The following is a 25,283-nucleotide window of genomic DNA, read 5'->3' on the forward strand; positions in this document are numbered from 1 at the left end:
AATACAGACTGAGCACCAAAATAAACGCATAATTTAAAAATTTTTGTTTTAGCCATAGTAAAAATTTTTTCTTTTTCTTTTATTTTTAAGGTTGGTTTTAGAACAAGTAAAATGAAATATGTTGTTTTTTACTAGAAATGTATTGAAATAAGGTTAACTAATATAATAAAAGAAAAATTGAAAATTTTTAAAGATAAAAAAAGTTAGATTAAAAGTATTGCTTCCTCTGGCGTTTATTACTGCTTGACAACGATTTTTCATACTAAGGATTACTGTTCTTATTTCATCTTGATCAATTTGATCCAAAATTTCAACCACACGCAAAAACAGTTGATTAAATATGTTTGATGGGATAGGCAGTTGTCGTAGCGTCTCTGATATTCCAATCATGCTATTTTGTATTTACTTTTCTCAGACCAAGTCAAGGCAGTAATTTCAACCTCATGACGATATCGTTGCATAGTTCTTGCAATGTGTGACATTATCTATGAAATTCTCTGCAATAAATGGTACAAATGGCAAAACATGTTCTTCTAAAATGTCTGTATGTAATGTACCTTTAAGCTCTAAGCTACCCTCTATCTATTCGCACTAATGCCATACGAGCTTCCAAATTAATCCAACTTTACCAAATTACTGAGTCTTTGCCATACTGTACAGGTCTTCTATATACTCTATTTCGCCTGTCATCAGAAAAAAGACAATATCTGGATCCATGGGTGAATAATATTCTTTTCCAATTTTTATTATTCCAAACAATATGTTCATTCAATAATAAACTGTGATTTGAGACGTCGCATACACTCTTCTCAATACAGAATTATCATAGCTTGTTATTCTGTATTCGCCAACACAGAATTAATTATCAAATTACTACTAATTAAACGGTTTACTTAAGCTTTGCTTTATTGCCTTCAATCAGTTTTTACTTTATGCGAAATTTAAAAAATAAATGTTAATGTTCGACGTCATACTTGTAATATTATGACTAAAGTCAACTAGCTCATAAGCTAACGTCTAAAGGTGGGAAATTATCGATAGTCCTAATGTAATGTAATGTAATGTAAATAAGAGGTTTCTATCGATAATTTCCCATCTCTACTACTTTCATCTCTTTTTATTTCACAACGTATTATGTTTTCTATCTTTTGCGTTATTTTGCCGGTTCTTAATGCACTCATCACTGTATATCAGTATATAGTAAAGATTTCTCGGCTAAAATCATAATTCTTAAATTATGCGTTAATTTTGGTGCGCACCGTATTATACAGGGTGTCCAGAAACTCTCCTGACAAACGAAGACCAGAGATTCCTCAGATAATTTTTAAGACGGTTTAACCCAATTCACCTAGTCCAAAAGTGCTTCCTAAAGGAGCTAGAACTCTTTGAAGATGGCGCCTTGTAATTAGTTTTTGTTAAATACCTCCAAGACGCTTTTATTTAGAAAAACAAAAACTGGTACTATTATTTATCATCCAGAGTTAAATCGATTTCATTAAATGCGAATGTCTAGTACCGATCATAGGCGTCCTTTTTGGGTATGGCAACGGTAATTTTAAAGCATAACTTTTTTGTCTTTACCTTTTAAGCATTCGTGATACTAGATTATTAAATTTTCAGGAATTCTAGTACTAAAAGGTACTCTTACTCTAAGTCGATAGGATACACTGATTTCTAGAAAAATCAATTTGAAAATTTTTCGTTTTTTCGTCATGAAAGTTAAATTAATATTTTTTGTACTAGTTGGCCGTGGCACTGCCAACAGAAGTATAATCTACGTTTTTCATTGTAAAATTGTGTTCAGTTTGCGAAGTTTACCGTTTAGTTTTTTACTTTGTAGCATTCAAATATTACAATTTCAATTCAACAAAAATGGTTTTTTCTAACTAGGAATACGCTGGCATGTTTTAGTTTATGGCGAACTGAGGTGTAACGCTCGAGCAGCAACGTAGATACCCTGAACAATTTCCCAATCAAGATTAAATCGTTTGTCAGAATAGTTTCTGGACACCCTGTATCAAATTATGGTTTGCAAGTAGATCCACTGAGCACTCTAGTTTAAAAAAAGCCCTCATCCAAAACGGTTACCGCGAAGATTCCATCAATAGGAGCGTCCACAGACATCAATCTCCCATTCAATCTCAGCCCAAAGACCCAGACCATCATCATAAGAAAGCTTTTCTTCCTTAAATCAAAGCTGTCACTGACAAAATTGACAAAATTCTTTAATCAAGAGACAATAAAGACAATATTTACCCCCCAACAAAAACAAAATCAATTCAATTTCAGCACCAGGTCAACACGATCTTCATACAAAATTGATTTTGAAAACTCCAGATCCACAGCTCCCATCCGCTTCTATAAATCAAGAATTATCTGAGCCATAGAAATTTAAAAAAGGCCAAAAAATCAAAAAAAGGTTTCCGGTTACTGCCGACATGGAGACCTGTAGCCCTATTACTTCAAAATGTCATCTTTTCTACTTAACTTATTTGAGATGATTGCATTCTAGTCAAGAACGATGAAGTAGACTATATAAGTTGGACTATAACGCTCATCAAATTATCTACCAACCGTTATTCTACGATCTTGTTACACTCATGCAACAATATGTTATCGTGCAGAATGTGGACCTTGTATAAGGAAGATGCCGAGGTTAAGAACAAGATTATAGAATATCATGAACGGTAATTAAAGGTAACACAAATACAATAAAATGATTCATTCTGCAATAAAACTCGTGATAGTGTTTATTTTACTAAGTAAGTTATAAGTTAATCTAAAATTATCTATTTAAGAAGGTATGGGAAAAGTTTAAATGTTAGTCGAAAAGGATACTTTTTTTAATTTTTCTTAACGCTAATACTTTTAATAATCATAATAATAAACTTTTTGAGTTTATCATATCCATAACATAAAAGTATTTGGAAGAATAGAAAAAAAATTCGAAGTTTTAAACACAATTTAAACAAGCAAACTGGAATTTTTAGTTCATGTTATCAAGTCAATAAAGTGCGAATTGCTATGATGGTCGCCAATATCTGGAACGGATATGTACTCAGAGAAGAAGATATGTTTCATGCATTTGGCAGTATCTAGTGATATTCCCCCAGTTAAATTTTTAGAAAAAGATACGTTTCAATATTTTCTGTCCCCAAGAAGCCGCTAATAGTATTGGAGTAGATATCAAACAATAGACTGCTGCTATATTGGCAGCTGTTCAGGCTATATTAAAAGCAGGAAACAGCATTTGCTGTATAACATTATCACGCTCATCTAACACTATAGTCTTCCATGTATTCTAACAATGTGTCCTATATATATATATATATATATATATATATATATATATATATATATATATATATATATATATATATATATATATATATATATATATATATATATATATATATACTTTACTTATAATAAATAATAAAAGAAGTAACTGTTCTAGAGTACAAACTAGCTCTATAATTTAAACCAATTATTTTTTTATTTCCGATCTATGTAATTTGCAAGACTAAATAGTTGCATGATTTTTTCTAAAGGAAATCCAACCGCAATTAGAAAAATTTAAATGCGTTCGATCAAAATAAACCAATTATAAGAATTACCAGATGCTTCATAATTTAAAAAAAATAGCTACGCATTTATAATGAACGGTAAAATGAATACTATCAGTCCATATAATTTTGTAATTTAACCTTCCACTGCTCTATCTAAATACAATAATCTATAAGCTTTTCCTTTTTACTCATTTTTTCTTACACTTCCCGAACTTTAATAGCTTTAGGTTATATCAAAAATAAAGACGCATATGCGTCTATATCCTTTGGTCATATTTTCACAGGATTGTTACTAATTTTTTGGTGTTTAACTGTTTGTGTAAAACTTATTGAGGTCGCTGGTTTAATATTAAAATAATAACGAAAAAATGCAGTTATTAAATAGACTGTATATGTAACTGAAAATTCGATATGATAGAAAAACGAAAGGCAGCCTATGATCAAAGGTTTTATAAAACTAAAGCTTTTATTTTGCGCATGAAAATGCTCTTTTGAAGAAGCCATAATTTAGATACGGTTTCAAGAAATTTTATATTTTAGGAGTTTTGTGCCTATAAAGGGTAATTAAAGGGAAGTGTTTCTGTGCACTTGACAACAATCATGACCATACCAATTTACAGAGAGGAATTTAAAACTGCTAGAAAAAAAATATGAATGATTTCCGAACGAATAGCCCGCTTTATAAACGGTTTGCCAAAGTGACTAGAATAATAAGAAAAGACGTCAGTCGTAGGGTCCCATTTTAGGCCTAGCACCGTATCACCCGTATCACGTAATGGAAGGTATCTCTTTATCAAACGAAAAATATCTCAAAATATCTAAGCCAAAACCTTGGGAAATAAACGGGGATGGTTGCTGGCGAATTTGCCTAGCAGAAAACCATCAGTAGAATACTTGGGAACACTTTTAGAACACTTTTCAAAATGGCCGCCGCATCATTTGTAACTTTTCAAGATGGCCGCCTTTTTCAAGATGGCTGCCGCGCCATCTGTCATTTTTTAAGATGGCCGCTGTGTCATCTGTCATTTTTTAAGATACCCGCCGCGTCATCTGTCATATGTTTCAGCACGCTTTGACAAGCGCCTAGAAGCGTACGCGCATCCATTTCGCGCACACTACTTCCGCTGGCCTCTGTAAATTTTATTTTCCTGTTACAAATGTATTCCTGTATTTTGACGTATAAAATTACGTGCGTCAAACTGATGTTACAAGTGACAATTTTGACGTCATATTTCGACGCTTTCACGTACGTAAAATCACGTACGTCAAATCGACGTTACAACTAGTAATTTAGACGTCATTTTTTGCCACTTGACGTAGACATAATTACACTCATTTTTTGCACAAAAAAGTTTTATTTTTTGTGTGCTATTTTACATTGATTTATATTTGGGGAATAAACAAATTTTTGGTTACTTTGCAAGTGACAATTTTGACATCAATTTTGACGTCTTTCACGTACGTAAAATTACGTGCGTCATATTGACATTACAAGTGACAATTTTGACATCATTTTTGTCACTTAAACTTGACATAATTACACTCAGTTTTTGTGTGTGAAAGTGATAATTTTAACATCATATTTTGTCACTTGTAGATATAATTTCACTCTGTGAAAGTATATGTACTGTGGGAGAACAGTGATACCAAGCCAACCCCGGTGATTAGTAAAATTCTAAACCCAGAAAAAGACTTCACTGTCCCACAGTTCCTTGCGATTTTTACTTCTTCGCTTGAAGACCCTTCGATTTAGTGGACCACCCAGAGTTTCAGTAATTACGACCAACTGATAATGTTAACGAATCACTAGGTACCCTGAGAAACCCTGTATTATTGAATATAAATTTTTATATTCTAATATAACAACCTGTAAATCCAACAACAAACTATGTCTAGAAATAAAATGCAATAAATTATGAAAGTCGGTTTAATATAAAATAATATAACAAATTCTTGTGTAGATGAGGTAAAATGACATAATGTATTTTAATCATTAAATACCTACATAAAGAAATAAACATTTATATAACCTAAGGATTGGTACCAACCTATTTATACGATAGGACTGGACAATTCTATCCTATCCTTAAACCCTAAAGGTTTTAGTTAGGTTAATTATAGTTGAATTTTAATGTTAATACTAACTTATTTACTGAATACTATTTTTAAATGCAATATTAGAACTTAGTAAAATCCAATCTGTATAAACGATTTATATATATAAAAATGATTGAATAAAACTACTAAAAACTGCGGATTGGTGAAAAATTTGTTCAGTCATATTGTATATTTTTTATTTTCTTAAAGGCCTTAGCGCGTTACCGAAACCTAGGTTTTTTAAGAAAAAGGAAGCACAATAGTCTACTTATTGATGTTCTTCGGACTCTTATTAGGTGTCGAATTATTTGTTGGCCTAGATTTCAGCTATGCCCTATGCTGCATTTTATATTGGGTAAAATTTACCTTGCTTTTCCAAAAGTTGTTGTAAAACCATCTACCATTTCACCTTCAGCACTTTAACTTTTTACACAGAACGTGCATACTAAGTTCGTTACACTAGCACTAATATTAACGATTATTAGAAGTAATTTTTAACTGCCGGAATTGCGGCATAAACCATTTCATCAACATGACAACATTTCACTTTCCCAGTCTTCCCTCGAATGTCCTTTTGTTTTTCATTTCTTGCTATTAAGTAACCTTGGACGAACCCATCCATATTTTTGTATAGGCTGCAAAACTAGTTCTGATATTTGGGCGAGACATGTCCATCTCGCTTTAATTCGTATCATATGCAATAGATAACTATTCTTACACTTTAGAAAAAGACCCCTTGATATGACCACAGAAATAATTCCTTTATTAACATTTGAACAGCGGCGTGCTTTATTTTCTTTTTATTAATATTATATTTTATTTAAAAATTTTATCGTTACAGAACCGTAACATTTTTCCCCCGGCTTGGGAAATTCCCAAGACCCAATTTCGGAAGAAATTTTTGTTCCCCTCGGAACCTCAGGCCGTAACCTTTTCGAAGTTGATGTTACATTTTCCCTTTAAGTCTACTATTTTAGTCATATTTACCAGACTTTCCTTCTCGAAAGCCAGCATCTCCTTTTCTAAAGGTAAAATACATAATTTAGTAATGGGTCTGGTATATATACCAGTAGATGTCCTTACTTCCACATTTCGCACCTTACCGTCCGAACCCGGATGTATTTTTATTACTCTTGCCAATTTCCATTTCATTGGTGGCAAATTATCGTCTTTTAGTAAGACTAGGTCATTTAATTTCAAATTGTCCCGCTCTAAATACCACTTATTACGGGCCTGGAGTTCAGATAAATAGTCTAAACTCCAGCGTTTCCAAAAGGTTTGTTGAATTCGAGTTAACTTTTCGTATACAGACAGTCTGTTTTCATTAACATTTAAAATATCCCTTTCAGGTAAATTCACTAGACTTTCTCCTATTAGAAAATGTCCCGGGGTGAGACTACTTAAGTCATTTGCATCGTTGGAGATGGGTGTCAGAGGGCGAGAGTTCATTACGGCCTCTATTTGGGTTAGCACCGTATAGAATTGTTCGAAAGTTAATTTAGTATCACCTAACATCCTATAAATGTGATATTTGGCCCTTTTTACGCCAGCTTCATGTAAGCCACCCTGATGGGGTGCTTGAGGTGTTAAAAATTTAAATTCTATGAAATTATTTAAACAATAATTCTTTATTTCCGCCTTTACCTCCGACTTCTGGAAAAAAGTTTTTAATTCTTTATATTTGTTTCGACATCCCCAAAAACACGTACCGTTATCTGACAAAATAGATTTCGGCAACCCCCTTCTACTTACAAAACGTTTTAGTGCCATTATATATGCCTCTGTAGACAAATCGGAAACTAATTCCAAATGAACGGCTTTTGTAACCGTGCATACAAAAACTGCCATGTAACATTTAACTAATGAGGCCTTTCGCAATGTAGAAGTTTTAATCTGAAAATAACCCCCATAGTCTACCATTACATTTGTAAAGGCTCGGTTGGGCGTTACCCTATTGGCAGGTAATTCTGCCATCAACTGCTCGGCATTTCTCTGCTTATACCTAAAGCATACGTGACAAGATCTAACAATCTTTTTTATCATTTTTAAACCGTTCATAGGCCAGTACCTAGTACGGAAATTTCCTAATACTGTTTGAGCACCCGCGTGGTGCAAACGAATGTGTTCTCTTTTTAACAATAGATAAACAATTTTATAATTACTGGGTAACAAAATAGGGTGTTTTTGATCGTAATTTAAATAAGTATTACCTAAACGGCCTCCCACTCTTATAAGTTTTAACTGTGGATCCACAAAAGGACACAATTTCTGTATAGATTTATTTTTTACAAAATTATTTTTTGTTAACTCCTGAAATTCTAAATTTAAATTTTGTTTTTGAATATTTTTTACAATTAAAATCTCTGCTCGGTCTAATTCCTCGACAGTAATTTTACCCGTCTGGGTTTGCAATTTATTGCGTGAATTTTTTAAATTATTCACAAACCTATTTACAAAGGCTATAGTATACAAGAGTTTAGAAAATGTTGACTTTTATTAAATAATTCGGAAAATATATCTTTTGTTTCGACATATCTTACCACTAAGGCTACCTTTTGCTTCTTAAGCTCCGTGTCAGTGTTATAATCAACATTCAATTTAAATTGTGTATAATCAATATTTTTATTTAACAAGAATTCAGGTCCGTTCCACCATAATTTATTATCAATTAATTGAGCAATTTTAATTTTACGCGTAGGAATATCCGCGACGTTCAATTTAGTGGGTATGTGATGCAATATGATATTTTTTGATATGTTTTGGAATTTTTTTACCCTGTTTGCCACAAAAACATTCCAATTTGTTTCTGGGGACTTTACCCAATATATTGCTATCTCTGAATCGCACCATAAGTGTATCTGTTTTACTTCCAAAACGGAAGACAAGGTTTCATATACCTTTTGGGAGAGTTCTGCACTCAGTAACAGAGCAGATAACTCTAATCGTGGTATCGTGGTGACCTTCAACGGAGCAACCCTAGTTTTAGCGGTTAGCAACCGGCTAGTTACAGTATCGTCTTGATACACTGCCCGCACATAAATACAACAACAGAAACAAGTGGCGCTTGCGTCACTAAATGAATGTATTTCTATGGATTTTATTACTTTATTTATTTCAAAAAGACACCTAGGAATTTTTAAATTTTCTATAAGAGGCAATTCTTTTAATAATTGCTCCCATTCATGCAATATTTCAGGATCTTTCAAACTTTCATCCCAACCTAATTTAAGGCTCCATAATTTTTGTATTATTAATTTCCCCTGTACTATCACCGGAGCTAATAACCCAAATATATCGTACCATTTAGCTACAGTAGCTAAAATGCCTCTCTTGGTGAGGTTTTTCTCTGAATTTTTCAGAGAAAATGTGTACATAAATTCATCACGTGGAGCGCACCATTTGGTACCTAAAAGTTTATTCACTTGTTCTATATTTTCCTCCGTATGTAAGTGATATTCTTTTATCGGAGTTGTACAAATTTCATTTATGAACTCTTGATCATTCGATCCCCATTTATGAAGGTTAAAACCGGCTTTATTTAATATTTCGTTAAGACCGGTATATATATTTTTTAAATCCTCTTTATGTTGACATCCTGTAAGTATATCGTCAACCCAAGTCTGGTTAAGCAGGCTAATCGAGGCTCCTTTATGTTTATCTTTGTTAATCTCCGCGATTTGATTTAAAACCCTAGTGGACAACCAGGGTGAACAGGTCAGACCGAAAGGAAGCCTATTCATTTGATAGTGTTCAAAATTATCTGTGGGGTTTTCTCTCCACAAAAAATTTAATAAATACAGTTGATTAGGATCGACACGGACTTGTCTAAACATTTTTTCTATATCCGCCATTAAAATATAACTAAATGTACGGAACCTTAATAGTATTTCATACAAATTGGGTTGTACTTGCATTCCTTTGTATAGGACATCATTCAAGGACAAACCAGTATTCGTTTTTGCTGAACAGTCAAAAACGACGCGCACTTTCGTAGAGGAGCTTTCTGTTTTTATTACCGCAAAATGTGGCATATAGTATTTTTGTACATTATGTACATTTTTATACTCCTGCGAATTTTCACGAGTCTCTACCTTTTCAACATGTCCGCTGTCTATATACTCCTGTATAACTTGTTTATATTCCAGGAACGCTTCTGGAGCAGTTCTAAATTTATTTTCCAATGCACGAAACCTCTTTTCTGCCTGGTATCTTGAACTTCCTAAATCTTTTATTTGATCATTTTCTGGTAGAGTAACTTGATAGGCACCATCCTGTAGTATTATTGTATTTTTCTGAAAGTGCTCCTCCAGTACTTCATCCTGCGTCCGGTCCATCATCACTTCAGGGATGCTCTCCAATTCCCAGAACTTCTTTACATATTTTTCTAATGAAGATTCCGTATTCGAATGGAGTGAAAATGTAGAGTGAACATTATTTACACAAGCTACAAAAGAATTCGCATCCGTCAGTGCATATCGAGGAACCGAACCACACAAGATATGTCCGAATTTGAAATTTTGTAATATCGGTAAATTTTTACCAAGTCTTACAATGCCTTCTAGCAATATATCATAAGCATAATCGGCTCCGAGCAAGATATCGACCCTCCCCGGTATATTAAATTCTATATCTGCCAGGCTACAGTTTTCCGGCAATCGCAACTTATCTTTATTTATACGTAACTGTGGCAAATCGCCAGTGATTTTTGGCAAAATATGACATTTAATATTAAATTTATTCTTATTATTCAAAGTTGTCAAACGTAATTTTAACATTTTATTTGACACCGAAGCCTTTTTTGCGATGCCCCTTATCTGCAGCTTAGCATCTATAGGTTTCAAATTCAATTGTTCAGCAAATTGCTCTGTGCAGAAAGAAGTCTGGCTGCCTTGATCGAGCAGGATTCTGGCGACCTTTTTCTGACCCTTTACATTATATACGTACGCTTGGATAGTACCAAGCAACACAACTGTTGATTGATTACCAGAAGCATTATTAGAACTAACAGTTGTATTTGCGGACGTACTTGCCTCATTGTCATTGACATCCGTTTTACTGTTTGTTTTATTTTTATAGCCATTATTGGAACTATTTTTATTTTTATTATTAGTAAAATTATTTTTTGAATCTTTTTTCACGTTTATATTTGAAGAACTCTCCGTTTTAGTTCTGAAATGCATTTGACTATGATGGTCTTTTGCGCAATATTTACATTTTATATCGCTTCTACAACTATCTGTATGTCCTTTTAGACATTTAATACAAAGCTTATGCTCTTTAACATATTGATATTTTTGATCGTTAAGAAGATTATTAAATTTATAGCAGTTGGTAATTTTATGGTTATTTAATTTACAATAAGTACATTCCTCGGCTTTGCTATCGTTGGAAATATGGAAACTAGCTCTCCTCTTTATTTCTAAAGACGGTCCTGTCTTTTTGAAATGGTTCAAATTTTCTAAATGTTCACAGTGTACTTTTACACTGTCTAAAAACTCTTCAAAAGTCTGTATTTCTTCGGCATGTGACCCAAATTCGAGTGCCCTTTTTGTACCATAATCCAATCGTTGCTCAACCATATTGATCATAAGAATATCCAATATTTGTTGGGGTGTTAAATTTAAATTTTTTAGTTTGTTCCAACTATTATAAGTGTTAGTATACATTTCCCGTAGGTCATTCGTTAAATTGTTTGAATGCTGTATAGGTTTATTATTTAAAAGGGTTTTAATTATATTTTTTATTAATTGCGCTTTATTTGCATATCGTGAATCTAACACCTCCCATGCTAGCCTTAGGTTTTCACCACTTACGGGTATGTTTTCTAGTAGTTTAAAAGCCTCGCCTTTTACAGACGTTTTTAAATATAGCAGCTTTTGTACTTCCGGTATTGATTCGTTCTCCATGATGAGTGACTTGAATAATTCTTTAAATGGACCATATTCTTCATTTCCATGTGAAAACACAGGTATGTTTATTTTAGGAAGAGTGACATTCACTTTCGCTTCCATCGCCATTGGCTGCAGCGTCGGTTCAGCTTCACTTGGTTGGCTGTTCAACCTCCGCATTGTCCCTTTTATTAATTTTATAGCTTCATAATAAATTTGGTCCACCATTTCATTGTCTTTATCATCTGTGAACCTTTCATCTTCCAGCAACATAAAATATGCTTCATTATATTTTTCATAATACGTCCTCAATTTTCCTAAAATCTCTTCGTAAATATCTAGATCAACCTCTACGATAGAATTTTTTACTTGATTTAGGATTTGACTAATTTTTCCTTTATAAGCTGAACGGGTGGCTTTGTGGTTAGACATTTTATTTTAATATATTAATTTAAATAGGATATTACCAAATGGTTTTTATTTTTTAAATAAAATGTTTTATATTTGTTTCAAATTATTTTTTAAATTTTGAATATTCTTTCTTTCTAAAGTTTATTTCTAAAGAATTATTGCAAAAACTTTATCTTTCCTACAAAAGAACTTTATTTTGAATTTATCTTTTTAAACTTTATATATTTTTGAAAGTTGATTTCAACGTTTTAGGTATATAAAACGTTTTACAAACTCATGTATAATATGTATTATTTAAATACTGAAAAACTTTTAATTTTGGTTTTTTAAGGACTTGACATCCCTTGGTCTGTTGTAAGCAAACAAAGGGTTTGATGCAGATCAAAAATCTGCTTTAGAAATTATTAAGTACCTTACATAACCTAATGTTTCTTTTAGACAAAAGAATTCTATAGTTTTTATTAACTAATAGAAACATAAATAAATTTGTTGTACTCTTTTTAGTACTAATATTTTTTTACTGTTTTTCTATTTGGAAAATGATTTCTGTTGCCATATTAGCTCTTTTACCATTTTTCTAGACTGTCTGCTGTTGGTTTCTTCGGTCGTATACTTTTTACTTTCTTTGCTTTTCGTTTTATTAATTTTTATATTAACATTAATGTGCCCAGATTAAAGGAACAACAGATCCGTGGCTCTTTGTGCACTAAAATTGAGGATCCGGCTCGAAGGACCATAAAAATGTGGGAGAACAGTGATACCAAGCCAACCCCGGTGATTAGTAAAATTCTAAACCCAGAAAAAGACTTCACTGTCCCACAGTTCCTTGCGATTTTTACTTCTTCGCTTGAAGACCCTTCGATTTAGTGGACCACCCAGAGTTTCAGTAATTACGACCAACTGATAATGTTAACGAATCACTAGGTACCCTGAGAAACCCTGTATTATTGAATATAAATTTTTATATTCTAATATAACAACCTGTAAATCCAACAACAAACTATGTCTAGAAATAAAATGCAATAAATTATGAAAGTCGGTTTAATATAAAATAATATAACAAATTCTTGTGTAGATGAGGTAAAATGACATAATGTATTTTAATCATTAAATACCTACATAAAGAAATAAACATTTATATAACCTAAGGATTGGTACCAACCTATTTATACGATAGGACTGGACAATTCTATCCTATCCTTAAACCCTAAAGGTTTTAGTTAGGTTAATTATAGTTGAATTTTAATGTTAATACTAACTTATTTACTGAATACTATTTTTAAATGCAATATTAGAACTTAGTAAAATCCAATCTGTATAAACGATTTATATATATAAAAATGATTGAATAAAACTACTAAAAACTGCGGATTGGTGAAAAATTTGTTCAGTCATATTGTATATTTTTTATTTTCTTAAAGGCCTTAGCGCGTTACCGAAACCTAGGTTTTTTAAGAAAAAGGAAGCACAATAGTCTACTTATTGATGTTCTTCGGACTCTTATTAGGTGTCGAATTATTTGTTGGCCTAGATTTCAGCTATGCCCTATGCTGCATTTTATATTGGGTAAAATTTACCTTGCTTTTCCAAAAGTTGTTGTAAAACCATCTACCATTTCACCTTCAGCACTTTAACTTTTTACACAGAACGTGCATACTAAGTTCGTTACACTAGCACTAATATTAACGATTATTAGAAGTAATTTTTAACTGCCGGAATTGCGGCATAAACCATTTCATCAACATGACAACATTTCACTTTCCCAGTCTTCCCTCGAATGTCCTTTTGTTTTTCATTTCTTGCTATTAAGTAACCTTGGACGAACCCATCCATATTTTTGTATAGGCTGCAAAACTAGTTCTGATATTTGGGCGAGACATGTCCATCTCGCTTTAATTCGTATCATATGCAATAGATAACTATTCTTACACTTTAGAAAAAGACCCCTTGATATGACCACAGAAATAATTCCTTTATTAACATTTGAACAGCGGCGTGCTTTATTTTCTTTTTATTAATATTATATTTTATTTAAAAATTTTATCGTTACAGAACCGTAACATGTACGCATCGATGTTTCTGTTGCGTTATGGGGTAGACTGATAAAAACTCTTAAGTGGACTTTCGTACAACACACAAAAATTTTCAAGAAGAATATAATTTACTGATAGATGGTAAGCTAAACGAGGAAACAAAATCATTAATGCAGAAACCTCGATGTCAAACTGAAGATTATTTGTTGCATACTAGCAACGAACAAGCCTCATGTGAATGTCCACTACTGCACACAGATCTTTACCGAACATCTACTGCTATACACACAAACTCTTAACGCTATATAGCTCAGAGGAAAGATTGTCAATACCCGCAGCCGTGTTATTTCTTCGTGCGCTTATTGCTTGTTTTACCTCTTTACGTACGCTTCAACGCGCTTGTCAAGGAGTGCTGAAACATCTGACAGATGACGCGGAGGCCATCTTAAAAAATGACAGATGACGCGGCGGCCATTTTTAAAAATTACAGATGACGCGGCGGATCTTGAAAAGAGTTCTAAAAGTGTTCCCAAGTGGTACTATTCTACTATCATCCAGCTTTAAAAGCTGAATGAGTGCTAAATACTTGAGCTTAAATAAAAAACCATTGTCAGGACCGTTCCTAACAAAATGTCGTGTTAGAGCTTGTGAGGCAGTAATAAATCGTAATTCTGCCAAATTGGCTAACTTTCGTAGTTTTTTAAGTCAAATAAGACGAAGAAAAAGTGGCGTAACGGAACGTAGAAAAGGTTTTTGGAAAAGATTCTTGGAGAGGATAAGAAGAATCCGATCTCCAGAGAACTTTTTTATAGTTCCAAAATTCTGTGTTTACTTTTAGTTGACGATACGTAAATTTTATATTGCAAATGAAACAATAACGAAAAATATCGAAAATACTTAATTTAGAGAAAATAGAAACAAAATATTAATAGGTTTCGGGATTTTTCTGAAACGATTTTTTAACATGCAAAACGACGATATGCTCGAGAATAAGTATCGAAAAAAAAAAAGGGAAACGAAAAAATAAATAAATAAAGAGGATTGGGTTGTGGAAACGGTAGAATAACCGAAAAACTGCCTGTTGACTCTCGGAAAATTAACAACACAAAAATATCCTTCACGAGCATTTGTCCCTGTGACGGGACAAAACTAACATGTTTAGATATGTTTGGCATTTCAAAACCTTTCCAAAAACGTAACGAAAGATGTGAAAAAGTTATAATGAGCCTTAGAGTCTCGCCCTTAGAGAGCTTAATCGAAAACGTTTTCCAATGCCATAGAGTGATTTGGTTCACCAAGAACTCGATCAGACTTTTAAGAAAAGATGAACCAATTCAGGACCTATGAGCATGTCTATAGGTTCTGGTTAATAAAATGTGTAATCTGCTTGTTTCAGATCATCAATATTAGTGAGATCGCTTACAATAATTGCCTCCAATGAGAAAATTGGAAACGATCGCACGGTTTAATGAGACAGAAAGTAGTACCCTGAGTGATACCTGTCGTTATTCTATTCAGACCGTCCACAGAGATTGATACCTTATTACGAGAAAGCCCTAAATGCCGAACACAACTGTCCGAAATAAAATTGGCTATGGAGCGTGTATCCAGCAGGATACTTATTTAATGAAAAATTGCCGAAAGGATAGAAACATTTGACATTATACGTGTTTCTTCTTCTTTTTTTATGTAGACATGACTCTGTCAGTTTTTTAATGTGGCTCCAGTAAGTTGTCGTTCCATCGTTTTCGTGGTCTTCCAACTGATCGTCTTCCTATTGGGGAACCGAAAGTATAAAGAAGTAAAAACAAACAAAAACGAAGACAATATAAATAGAAATTAAACAAATCAACACAAAAGAAATAATCTAGATTTAAAGAAGAGAATACGCTATGTGATTTTAAACAAAACTAATCGCAAAAGAGCGAAAATATTGACAATAAAAAGGTAAGCAACAATAGTAGAACAAAAGAAATGAAGTGGAAAATGTGATAAAGGTTGAATAAACATAATTTCCAAAAATCAGTTAACACCAAAATGTAGCACCATGCTAATAAATGATAAAACTAATCAGTTAAGAAAATATTGGTATAAGTAATAAAAATAATGATATAAAAAGTGCTTTTATTAAAAACTGTAAAAGTAAGAAATAAATTTAGAAAATTGTACGTTGTATGACCCAATTTAATTATGTAGAAGCATGGTTGTTGTATGGAGTAGAAGCATGGATGCTAACAACTCATGCAAGTACCAGCTTATTCGAGTTATCAAAAGTATGTAAAAACAAATACATTTTAAAAATATCTACGTATATATTTCTCAACATTTGTAGATCACATTACATTTGTACACTTATGTACAACTTGTTATATCTTAAAAATTATAAAATTTTAACATAAAAAAACGTATATTAATTTATTTTTTAAAATAATAGAATTGAAGATTGTTGCGTTTGTTTACGTGAGTCAATTGTATTTGCAACAGCATTCAAATGACCAAATATTTCTGGCCTAACCCTCTCACATCCTTCTAAAAGCACTCTTAAAATCGTTAGAGCACTCCTGGCTTATTTTGTAGTAGATATAATAGGTATAAGCACAAGACTGCTGTCTTTAAGATTTTCTTCATTTCCTAAATCTTCCTCGAGCACTGTTACTTCAGTCACTATGTCTTCATCTGTTAGTGTGGCAAAAACTGATGCCTACGAAGCAGCAATAAACTCTTCGAACTGAAGATTGGGGATGTCCAAATGCATTGTAAGAGCTGTCCAGTCTGGAATAATATTTTCTGGTTGGTTTACTCCTTTTTTTGCAACTGAATATTGTTTCCGAATTCGCAAGAAACAAAATAATTACACTTATCGTAGACACGTAATCTCAAGACTTTTTAACAATCCTTATTGCCTGAAGCATGTCGATCTGTCGCAAGTCAAATATCACCCTCTTTGACTTGTTCAAATAAAAATTTACCCACCTTGGTGCGATATTTAACCTTGAAATTTTTTATTATTCTTAAGGCAAGTAGTTGTAGCTTTGTCGTAATATTAGGTGAAAGATATTCAGTCTTCAGTAAAATAAGTAAAGGAATATGTCCATGATCTGTACAGTTGTCGACGAAAGGCACACATTTATCTGATTCTGTCATGTTTACAGCGAGTAAAACGGTTATTCTCTCCCTGCTTTTCTTGCCAACATGAAATTATTTTTTTTTTTAATTTCAATGTTTAATTTGGCAAACATTTATAAAACAAACTTGTGTCGTAGATGATGCAAAATTTCTTCTGGTGAAAAACAGGTCAATAAATCCGTTAAGTTATTTTCCAGTCCTCGTAAACTGCCTCATCTACACTCGCACTCTCAACACACACCGACTTCCCACTATGCCAAATAGTTTTTTAAAATTTGTTTCTGTAACCTAGCTGACTGGCAAAAGTTAGTGCTTGCTTCCACTGATTGGAACGTTTTTTCTTCGGCATTCCTGAAACCATTTCAAGAGGCATTTTTTGAGATCCAGGAACTCTGCATATTTCGACCGAAATTTATTGACAGAGTTGCCTTGAGTCGGATACGGTTAAATTGTATCCTTACTTTTAAGTATGACGAACAGAGTGCTCTTTGCAATGTCGAACTCTTTCGCAAGTTGAGATTTTGTTTTATTCCCTTTTTCCATAGCTTTAATTAAACCCAATTTTTTCTCATGCTTAATGACCGAACTTAATTAGTTTATTATAAACTCGACATGTTTTCATTGGGGTTAAACTGAGTTGTGTCATTAAGAAAATAGACAAACATGACCTTCAACAACAAGACTTAAAATTCGAGTTACAGAGGTAAACGGACATACCAATTTTTCAAATTCGTGGTTATCGAGGTATGTGTTCGAGTTATAGAGGTTAAATTCTTATCAATAGAATAGGATTGACACAGGACCAAAGTTAAAGTACTAATATTGAGAATTTCGAGTTATCAACGACGTTCGAGTTATCGAGAGTCTACTGATAAAATTTGGATGGAGTGAAGAGGGTAGAAAGAAATTGGATTTGTAGGGCGCAAAATCGGCAGGCGTGGAGGCTTTTCTATACTTTGTCTTAAAGTGACTAGTCTGTACAGGGTAAGATATGCAATGCTAACCTTATGGGAATTTCGCCAAGACGTTGTCAGTTTTATGCAGTGAGCGATGGCGTTCTATATTATCTATCTTTCAAAATAAACGGAATAAACCAGGAGTTCTCAACAAGTCCTCACGTACAATTTTATGTAATTTACAAATATCGTTTGCTAATAATTTTACGTAATACTATACATTACTTGTTTCTAATAGTAACTTATCAAATTTTATCTTTTATTAGTAGCAGTAGTATAATAAAATGTGCATTAAATAAACATTTGTTTCAAAGTTTAAAATAATTCCGGTAATTTCTACTAACTGCGAAATTTAAAATGTTATTTATGTCTCTGCGGTGCTAATTACTGCCATAATGTGTAAGGAATTTGTAATTTTGGTTGATATCAACTGCAAATACTTTCTTCTAAGTGATTCAGTAATTAAGAAGCAATTAGAGTAATTCTTATACAGAATATGTTTAAAAGCTTGATACATCCAGGACCTTAATAAGTCTTTATTTATTCTTCGGAGCGCGTAATTATATTCGAGTTACGATTATTTGTACCATCTTGTATGTACTGTTACTGTTTTGTTATTATTATTATTTGTTGGTGGCTGTTGTTGTGGTTTGCTGTTGGCAATTATTGTTATTTTCTGTTGTTGGCTATTGTTATATTTGACGCCAAATTTTTACCGCAAAATGGAGGAAATTGTTCAATGGAAACGTGGAAAAGCTCTGAAACGTTCAGAGAAGCAGATACTAATGAATATTATTAATTATCATCTTAATCAGGATAACAACGATTCGGTATAAAGTGTAATTAGGAAAGTGTCAGAAATGAGTGGTGTTTGCGAAAAAACTCTGTTTCGCATACGACAGGAATATTCATCACCTGCTGGATTACAATCTCCAAAGAGCAGGCCCAAGAAGCGAAAGGTTGGTAATTTTCGTGACAACAAGTACGATAAAGGTGTCAGCAACTTTGCCCAACTTTTCACGGGCTACGCTACATCGCTTGCTGAGTGATATGGATTTTGTGTTTTTAAAAAGTGACAGAAATTCGATTTTGATTGAAAAACCAGAAATCATCTCGTGACGTCATCATTATTTACGCGCAATGCGTAAATACCGTGCAGAAGAATACAACATAGTGTATTTGGATGAATCATGGGTAAATATCGGACACAGTGTGAGAAAAGAATGGGTTGATAAAACAATTACATCTCATCGCGATGCTTTTGTTCGTGGTCTGACAACATGATTAAAAGCTTCAACAGCTCGTGGTGCACGGTTCGTTTTATTGCACGCAGGATCTACCAGTAGATTTGTTGATGGAGCAGAGCTCACGTTTTTGGCAAAAAAAATACTCAGGACTACCACGACGAAATGGATGGACCGACCTTCGAAGATTGGTTCGAAAATAACTTAATGCTAAATTTGCCAGAAAAAACTGTTGTGGTAATGGACAATGCGTCCTATCACAGCAGAAAGTCAGGATAAATTCCCAACAGTTCAACACTAAAAAAAGATATTCAAGAATGGCTTCTGTCAAAGGACCTATTTTTTGAAGAAGACTACCTAAAATGTGAGTTTCTTGATGTAGTCAAGGCCTTCAAAGCAAAATATGACAGGTACATAATAGAAGATATTGCCAAAAAGCATAATATGAAGATTCTGAGGCTCCCACTCTATCACTGTGAACTCAATCCCATCGAAATGGTTTGGAGTGAAGTGAAACGGTATATAGCTGGACGCAACGCGAATTTTAAAGAAGCTGAAATGCGAAATTTAATTACATCAGCGTACCAGGTCATTACGCCAGAGAAATGGAAAAACTACGTAAACCACGTAATATCAACAGAAAAAAAAGTGTGGGAAATTGACAATTTGTTGGATGATATCGAACCAATTATTATAAATATAAATAACGGGGATAAAGATGACAGTGACGATAATAATGATGATGATGACTAAATGTGACAGCGATTGACAGAAAAAGGAACTAAATATAATGGTATACAATTACGATTACTTACAAACGAAATTAAATACAATGACTTCTTTTATTTTCAACTTACTTATTAGTTTTATTTTCGCATATTTCTACGTTTTGTTACTGCGAACATATACAGTGCGGTTTTTAAAAGTCCGTCCCCCTTAACTTTTGAACGAAACAATACATAAATAAAACGTTTCCTTTTATTTTAGTTTTATTTTATTCGATTTTATTTAAATCTATAAACAAATGGTTTGTATGGCTAGCACATACTGTAGAATTAAAAACAAACTGCTTGTGTGACATAACTAAAAGGCATTTCTTAATTTCTATTTTATTTTAATTTAACCCAAGTATGTTGTAGCCAATATTATTTATGTTTGAGAACCACTGACAGAAGGAAGCCAGGCAGGGTCGTTAGTGGGCATTAGTACTTAAGCTATCTTCAACACAAAAGATAGATTAGGCTAAGTAGTAAGAAGTGACGTTTATTTTAATACAAGTTTGCAAAGAAGTATGGCATCGATATTGTGCATTTACCCTGTACAGACTAGTCACTTTGAGACAATCTATAGACGATTTTTACTCAGAAATCGAAGGTACGTACTGGAGAAAAATTAGACGTTAGAAGTTGATAACTATGAGCGAACTATATTATTTTGGTGATATCCTGTAAAAATAGAGCTCACTGTTCTTATTATTTTGATTGTTAGTTTAACATTTTTCAGTTATTTACTGTGTTCTAGTTTCTTTATTTTTATATTTTGTGTTATTGTTTTTATAATATTTCTTATTATTATAAAATACAAACAATTCATTTGGGCTATTTCAGTTGATATTAACAATACTATAAATACTAAAAATAAATACAAATACCTAATTATTATATTACCACAATAATATATTCATGATAATAAAGAATCTGAAAAACAGCAATTTAATTTTTTTGAGGTTTCTGCAACTTGAACATTGTTTATTCAAAATATCATCATTTAAAATCATCCGTACTTCCACAAGTTGTATAAAACTAGTCGATGATAAACAATATTCAGTCAGTCCATCATTCTCATCGCGAAGGTACACATATAGTTGAAAGTGCGCCGATCAAAATGCGCCGGTACTACTCGCACTATTCTTTGTTGTTGCTCTCGTTGTTTTTCGCTGCCGCGAATTCCGAAAGGTTTAGGGTCATCAGAGAATGGAAGTACATAAACTTCACGTGGCCCAATGCAGATGTGTATGATAATGCAATTTCTAGGGGCTTTTACGTACCCGAAAATAACATTATCTCGGGACTAAAATTTTTTGAAGATAACTATTACATAACACTCCCAAGGATGAAGGATGGAGTACCTGCTACTCTAGCTAGAATCCCGGCAGGACCCACAGCTATCACCGCTCCAGCTTTTGAACCTTTCCCGTCTTGGGAAATGAACACTGAAGGTGATTGTAACGCTTTTCAGAACGTCCAGAACATAGAAATCGATGCGAAAGGGCAAATGTGGATTATTGACAGTGGCAGGACTGAAACTTTGACTAGTCCATCGTCTCGGTGTCCACCAAAGTTGGTTATTTTTGATATTAAGAAGAATATGACCACAACCGCTTACACTTTTCCTGACAGTGTGGCTAGTTTAAATTCTAACTTCTTGTACGATATTGTGGTGGACGATACAGACTCAGGATTCGCTTATATTACGGATAACAGTGCTAAGGATCCAGGTTAGTTTTTAGATATTAATTAATAGTTGACTAATAATATTAACGATATAGAAGACATACAAATCATCTTAATATTGTCATTGGCCGTTTTCATTCTTTTCGCCAAAGCTGTTACTACAAAATACAATTTTCATCCCGCTGTAGATTCGTCATCTCCTCGGTCTAATATTACATGATTTACATTTCTTTATTTTTTCGTATTATAATACGCCTCCAATATGCCGTTTTTTTACTTATTGTAATTACTATTTTTATTGGTAATAAACCACATTTTAAGTTTAAAATAATTTTATTTTTGACGTTTCAATTTCCACTTCGAAAATCGTCATACAAAATCCAATACATTTATTTATAAATTATTTTAAAAATGAATTTTGAGAACAATTTCCAAACTGAAAATTGAAACGTCAAAAATAAAATTATTTTAAACTTCAATTGTGGCTTCTTTAATAATTGCATTAAGGTGCCACAAGAAAATAGCTTCAGAACAATATTTACTTATTGTATCTTATCATCCCTTAAAATATGTTTATTTTTTAAATCTGTAAAGCTTTCTTGATGATTAATTATAAGTTTTTTTATTACCTCCATTTCATTTTAAATATGCTGTCTTTTAGTTAAAATTTTTTAGTTATTTTTAAATAAAGTCTATTTAACAAAGTTATAGTAAATCAATCAATGTTTTAACAATATTTTACATATTAGACCCAACAATATATATATCTTCTTTCTTGGCTCAGAAAATGTCGTAGTCTTCAAAAGGTCCCAGGAAATTGCAGCATAGCATTTTAAAAAACCTAGCTTCCATTAATAGTTAGTTTATCAAGTATTCCTATTGTGTCACTGATAAAAAATATGAATTTAAATAGCCTCTACAATGCGGAAACGTCACTGCTTTAGTAAATAACTTCAACATTTTCTATAATAAAAGGAACAAAAATCACAAAAAAGAACTATTATATTGGATTTTAAATTTTAAATAAAAAATAGGGTGATACGTATTTATTTGAACCAAAAAATGTAAAGATATTTTCTTTTCATTTCAAGATAGTTCATTGCTTGTTTAGTTGTCTGCAAAGCCCCAATTTTTGGTATTTCACATGAGAATAGAAAGGTTTTTTGTCTGTGGCATACCAGTTTTTAAATATCTTCTGACAAACTATTACATAAATTATATAATATAAAAACAATCTACGTTTTGACTTCTCAATCTGGAATGGTTATCAAAATCCGATTTTGAAGTCGAAACGATACTACTACATATCGATAGATATTTCGCTATATTGTTTTATATGTTTCCCTCGTTCCTTCTATATGTTAGCTCTGCAGTTGCAATATTGCTAGATTTGCCATTTTTTTTTAATATTATTAGTCATTTTGGTTTTTTAAATACTTCATTGTATTATTATTGGAATTCTTACTTCAATACGAGTTCAACCATATGTATCACTTGGTGTTTTATCTAGTCACGAAGTGCTGAAATGAATAAAACTTCTTAGTAAGCGCTAATAATCAAATATATACAAATAACAGTGCAGAACTTACAATGGGTAATCCTCTAAGCCCAGTGCTATTGCTATCAGATATTTTTATGGATCATCTAGAGACAAAGATTTCAAAACATCCAGTATTCAAACGGTTTTTGTATTGATGAAGATACGTAGACGATGTACTGGTATGTTTTACAGAAACTTACAGGCAACTTGACCAATTTTTATTTTATAATAATTTACTTTATAATCATATTGAATTTACAATAGAAACATAACAAAATCAATCCATAATTTTTTAGATTTAAATAATACCAGACTTAAAAACAAGCATGAGTTCTCCGTATTTCATAAACATACCCATACTGACACGACTATTTACAATTCATCATCCCATCCCCATACTACACAACATAAACTGGCAGCCTATCATAGTATGTTACATAGATTAACAGAAATTCCGATGTCAAAATACAACTTTGAGACAGAATTAAATATCATTAAGCAAATAGCAGTAAACAATGGGTACAACGAACAAACAATTAATAAAATTTTAAATCAAAAACTATACAAGAAAGATCTGAAATTAGTATTTCCACCACCAGAGAAAAAACCAAGTACCTTCTGATCCATTAAATATACAGGCAAAATATCATCAAAAATTGAACAACATATAAAAAAAGAAGGTATAATACCAGCTTTTAGAACAAAGAACAACTTAGGCAAATATATTAAAAACAACAAGAGCCCAAATAAAAAGCACTTACACAGTGGTGTATACAAACTTAAATGTAGCGACTGCCCAAGAACTTACATCGGTCAAACTGGTAGAACTTTTAACAAACGTATAGCAGAACATAAAAGGGCTTTTAATAACATAAAAACAGATTCTACATACGCACTTTACCTTCTAGATCATAATCATTCTTTAAATGACGAATTTCAAATTCGTCACATCCAAAATAAAGGCCTTAAACTCTCTTTATTAGAATCTATGAAAATTAACAAATTAAAAAACACAATTCTGAATACAGACATAATTCTGAATGACTAACTTGAGACAAACAGTTCTCCCCTCCTAAACCTATTTCGTCAAAGACTATAAAGTGTAAACACATAAAAAAAATAGATCACTAGAAAGGCACTCTACCGAAACAGCTGTAGATAAGATTTTATAATAAATTTTGTGAAAGTTTTGAAGACAAAGTTTTCAGTGTTTTATTATTTAAATTTTATTATTATATTTCTCCTTTGTTACTTTTAAATTTTTTTTGTTAATAAGACAAAATATTATTATAAACCTAATGCTTAAAATATCAATGTCAAATTTCTTAGTAATACACTTTGATTTTTTTATGAGAAGTTTAATCTAAGAGATAGGTTGCGTGAGGTCTGACCGACGTAACATTTACCACACGTGCTACACGGTATAGAGTAAACAACATTAGAGCTTTCCATACTTTGCAGTGAAGACTATTCAAGGTTATAGTATTTTTAGTGGCAATCTTAATTTCTGTATTTTGTAAATATTTTAATTACTTTCGGTGTTAAAGTTGATATATAGAGAAAAATAAGATAGGGTAGGTGAACCTTCTATCTTCTCTTCTCGTTGTTGAATGATATCTACCGGCAATGTTCTGTTATGACTAGTACTAAACATTAATTTGTTCTTCTATTTTACAGGCATTCTTCATCAGATTCTCTGCTCCTTTTATGATCAGTTCGTTGTTAATTTTATCTGGCCCAGAGTTTTGTTTAGTTTTGATTGTTTTTCGACATCTATGAATTCTGGATAGGTAGGTGCGTATTTTTTGCATTTCTATTATTTGTTATGTCTTCCTCTTGTGCATATGTCTCTTGCTTGTTTTTGTATAGATCCGTTAAATGTTTTTCCCAATTTTTTTTGTTTCTTTTTATAATTGATTTTTTTTTCTACTATATTGTTGGTTTATATATTCGTTGTTATCCTTAT

The 25,283-nt window shown here is 32.3% G+C and overlaps 1 protein-coding gene across 1 annotated transcript in view; it reads left to right on the forward strand.

Annotated features, from left to right (window-relative positions):
• Window positions 1-21,134: 21,134 nt before the first annotated feature.
• LOC140448089 (dopaminechrome tautomerase-like) overlaps window positions 21,135-25,283 on the forward strand; it is a 54,611-nt gene continuing 50,462 nt past the window's right edge. Inside the window, exon 1 of the mRNA XM_072541147.1 lies at window positions 21,135-21,821. Within this exon, the coding sequence (XP_072397248.1) occupies window positions 21,209-21,821 (613 nt within the window). The 5' untranslated portion in view covers window positions 21,135-21,208. The remainder of the gene's footprint in view (window positions 21,822-25,283) is intronic.

The sequence above is a fragment of the Diabrotica undecimpunctata genome, chromosome 1 (genome assembly GCF_040954645.1).
Source record: "Diabrotica undecimpunctata isolate CICGRU chromosome 1, icDiaUnde3, whole genome shotgun sequence".
In the NCBI taxonomy this organism is placed as follows: Eukaryota; Metazoa; Arthropoda; class Insecta; order Coleoptera; family Chrysomelidae; genus Diabrotica; species Diabrotica undecimpunctata.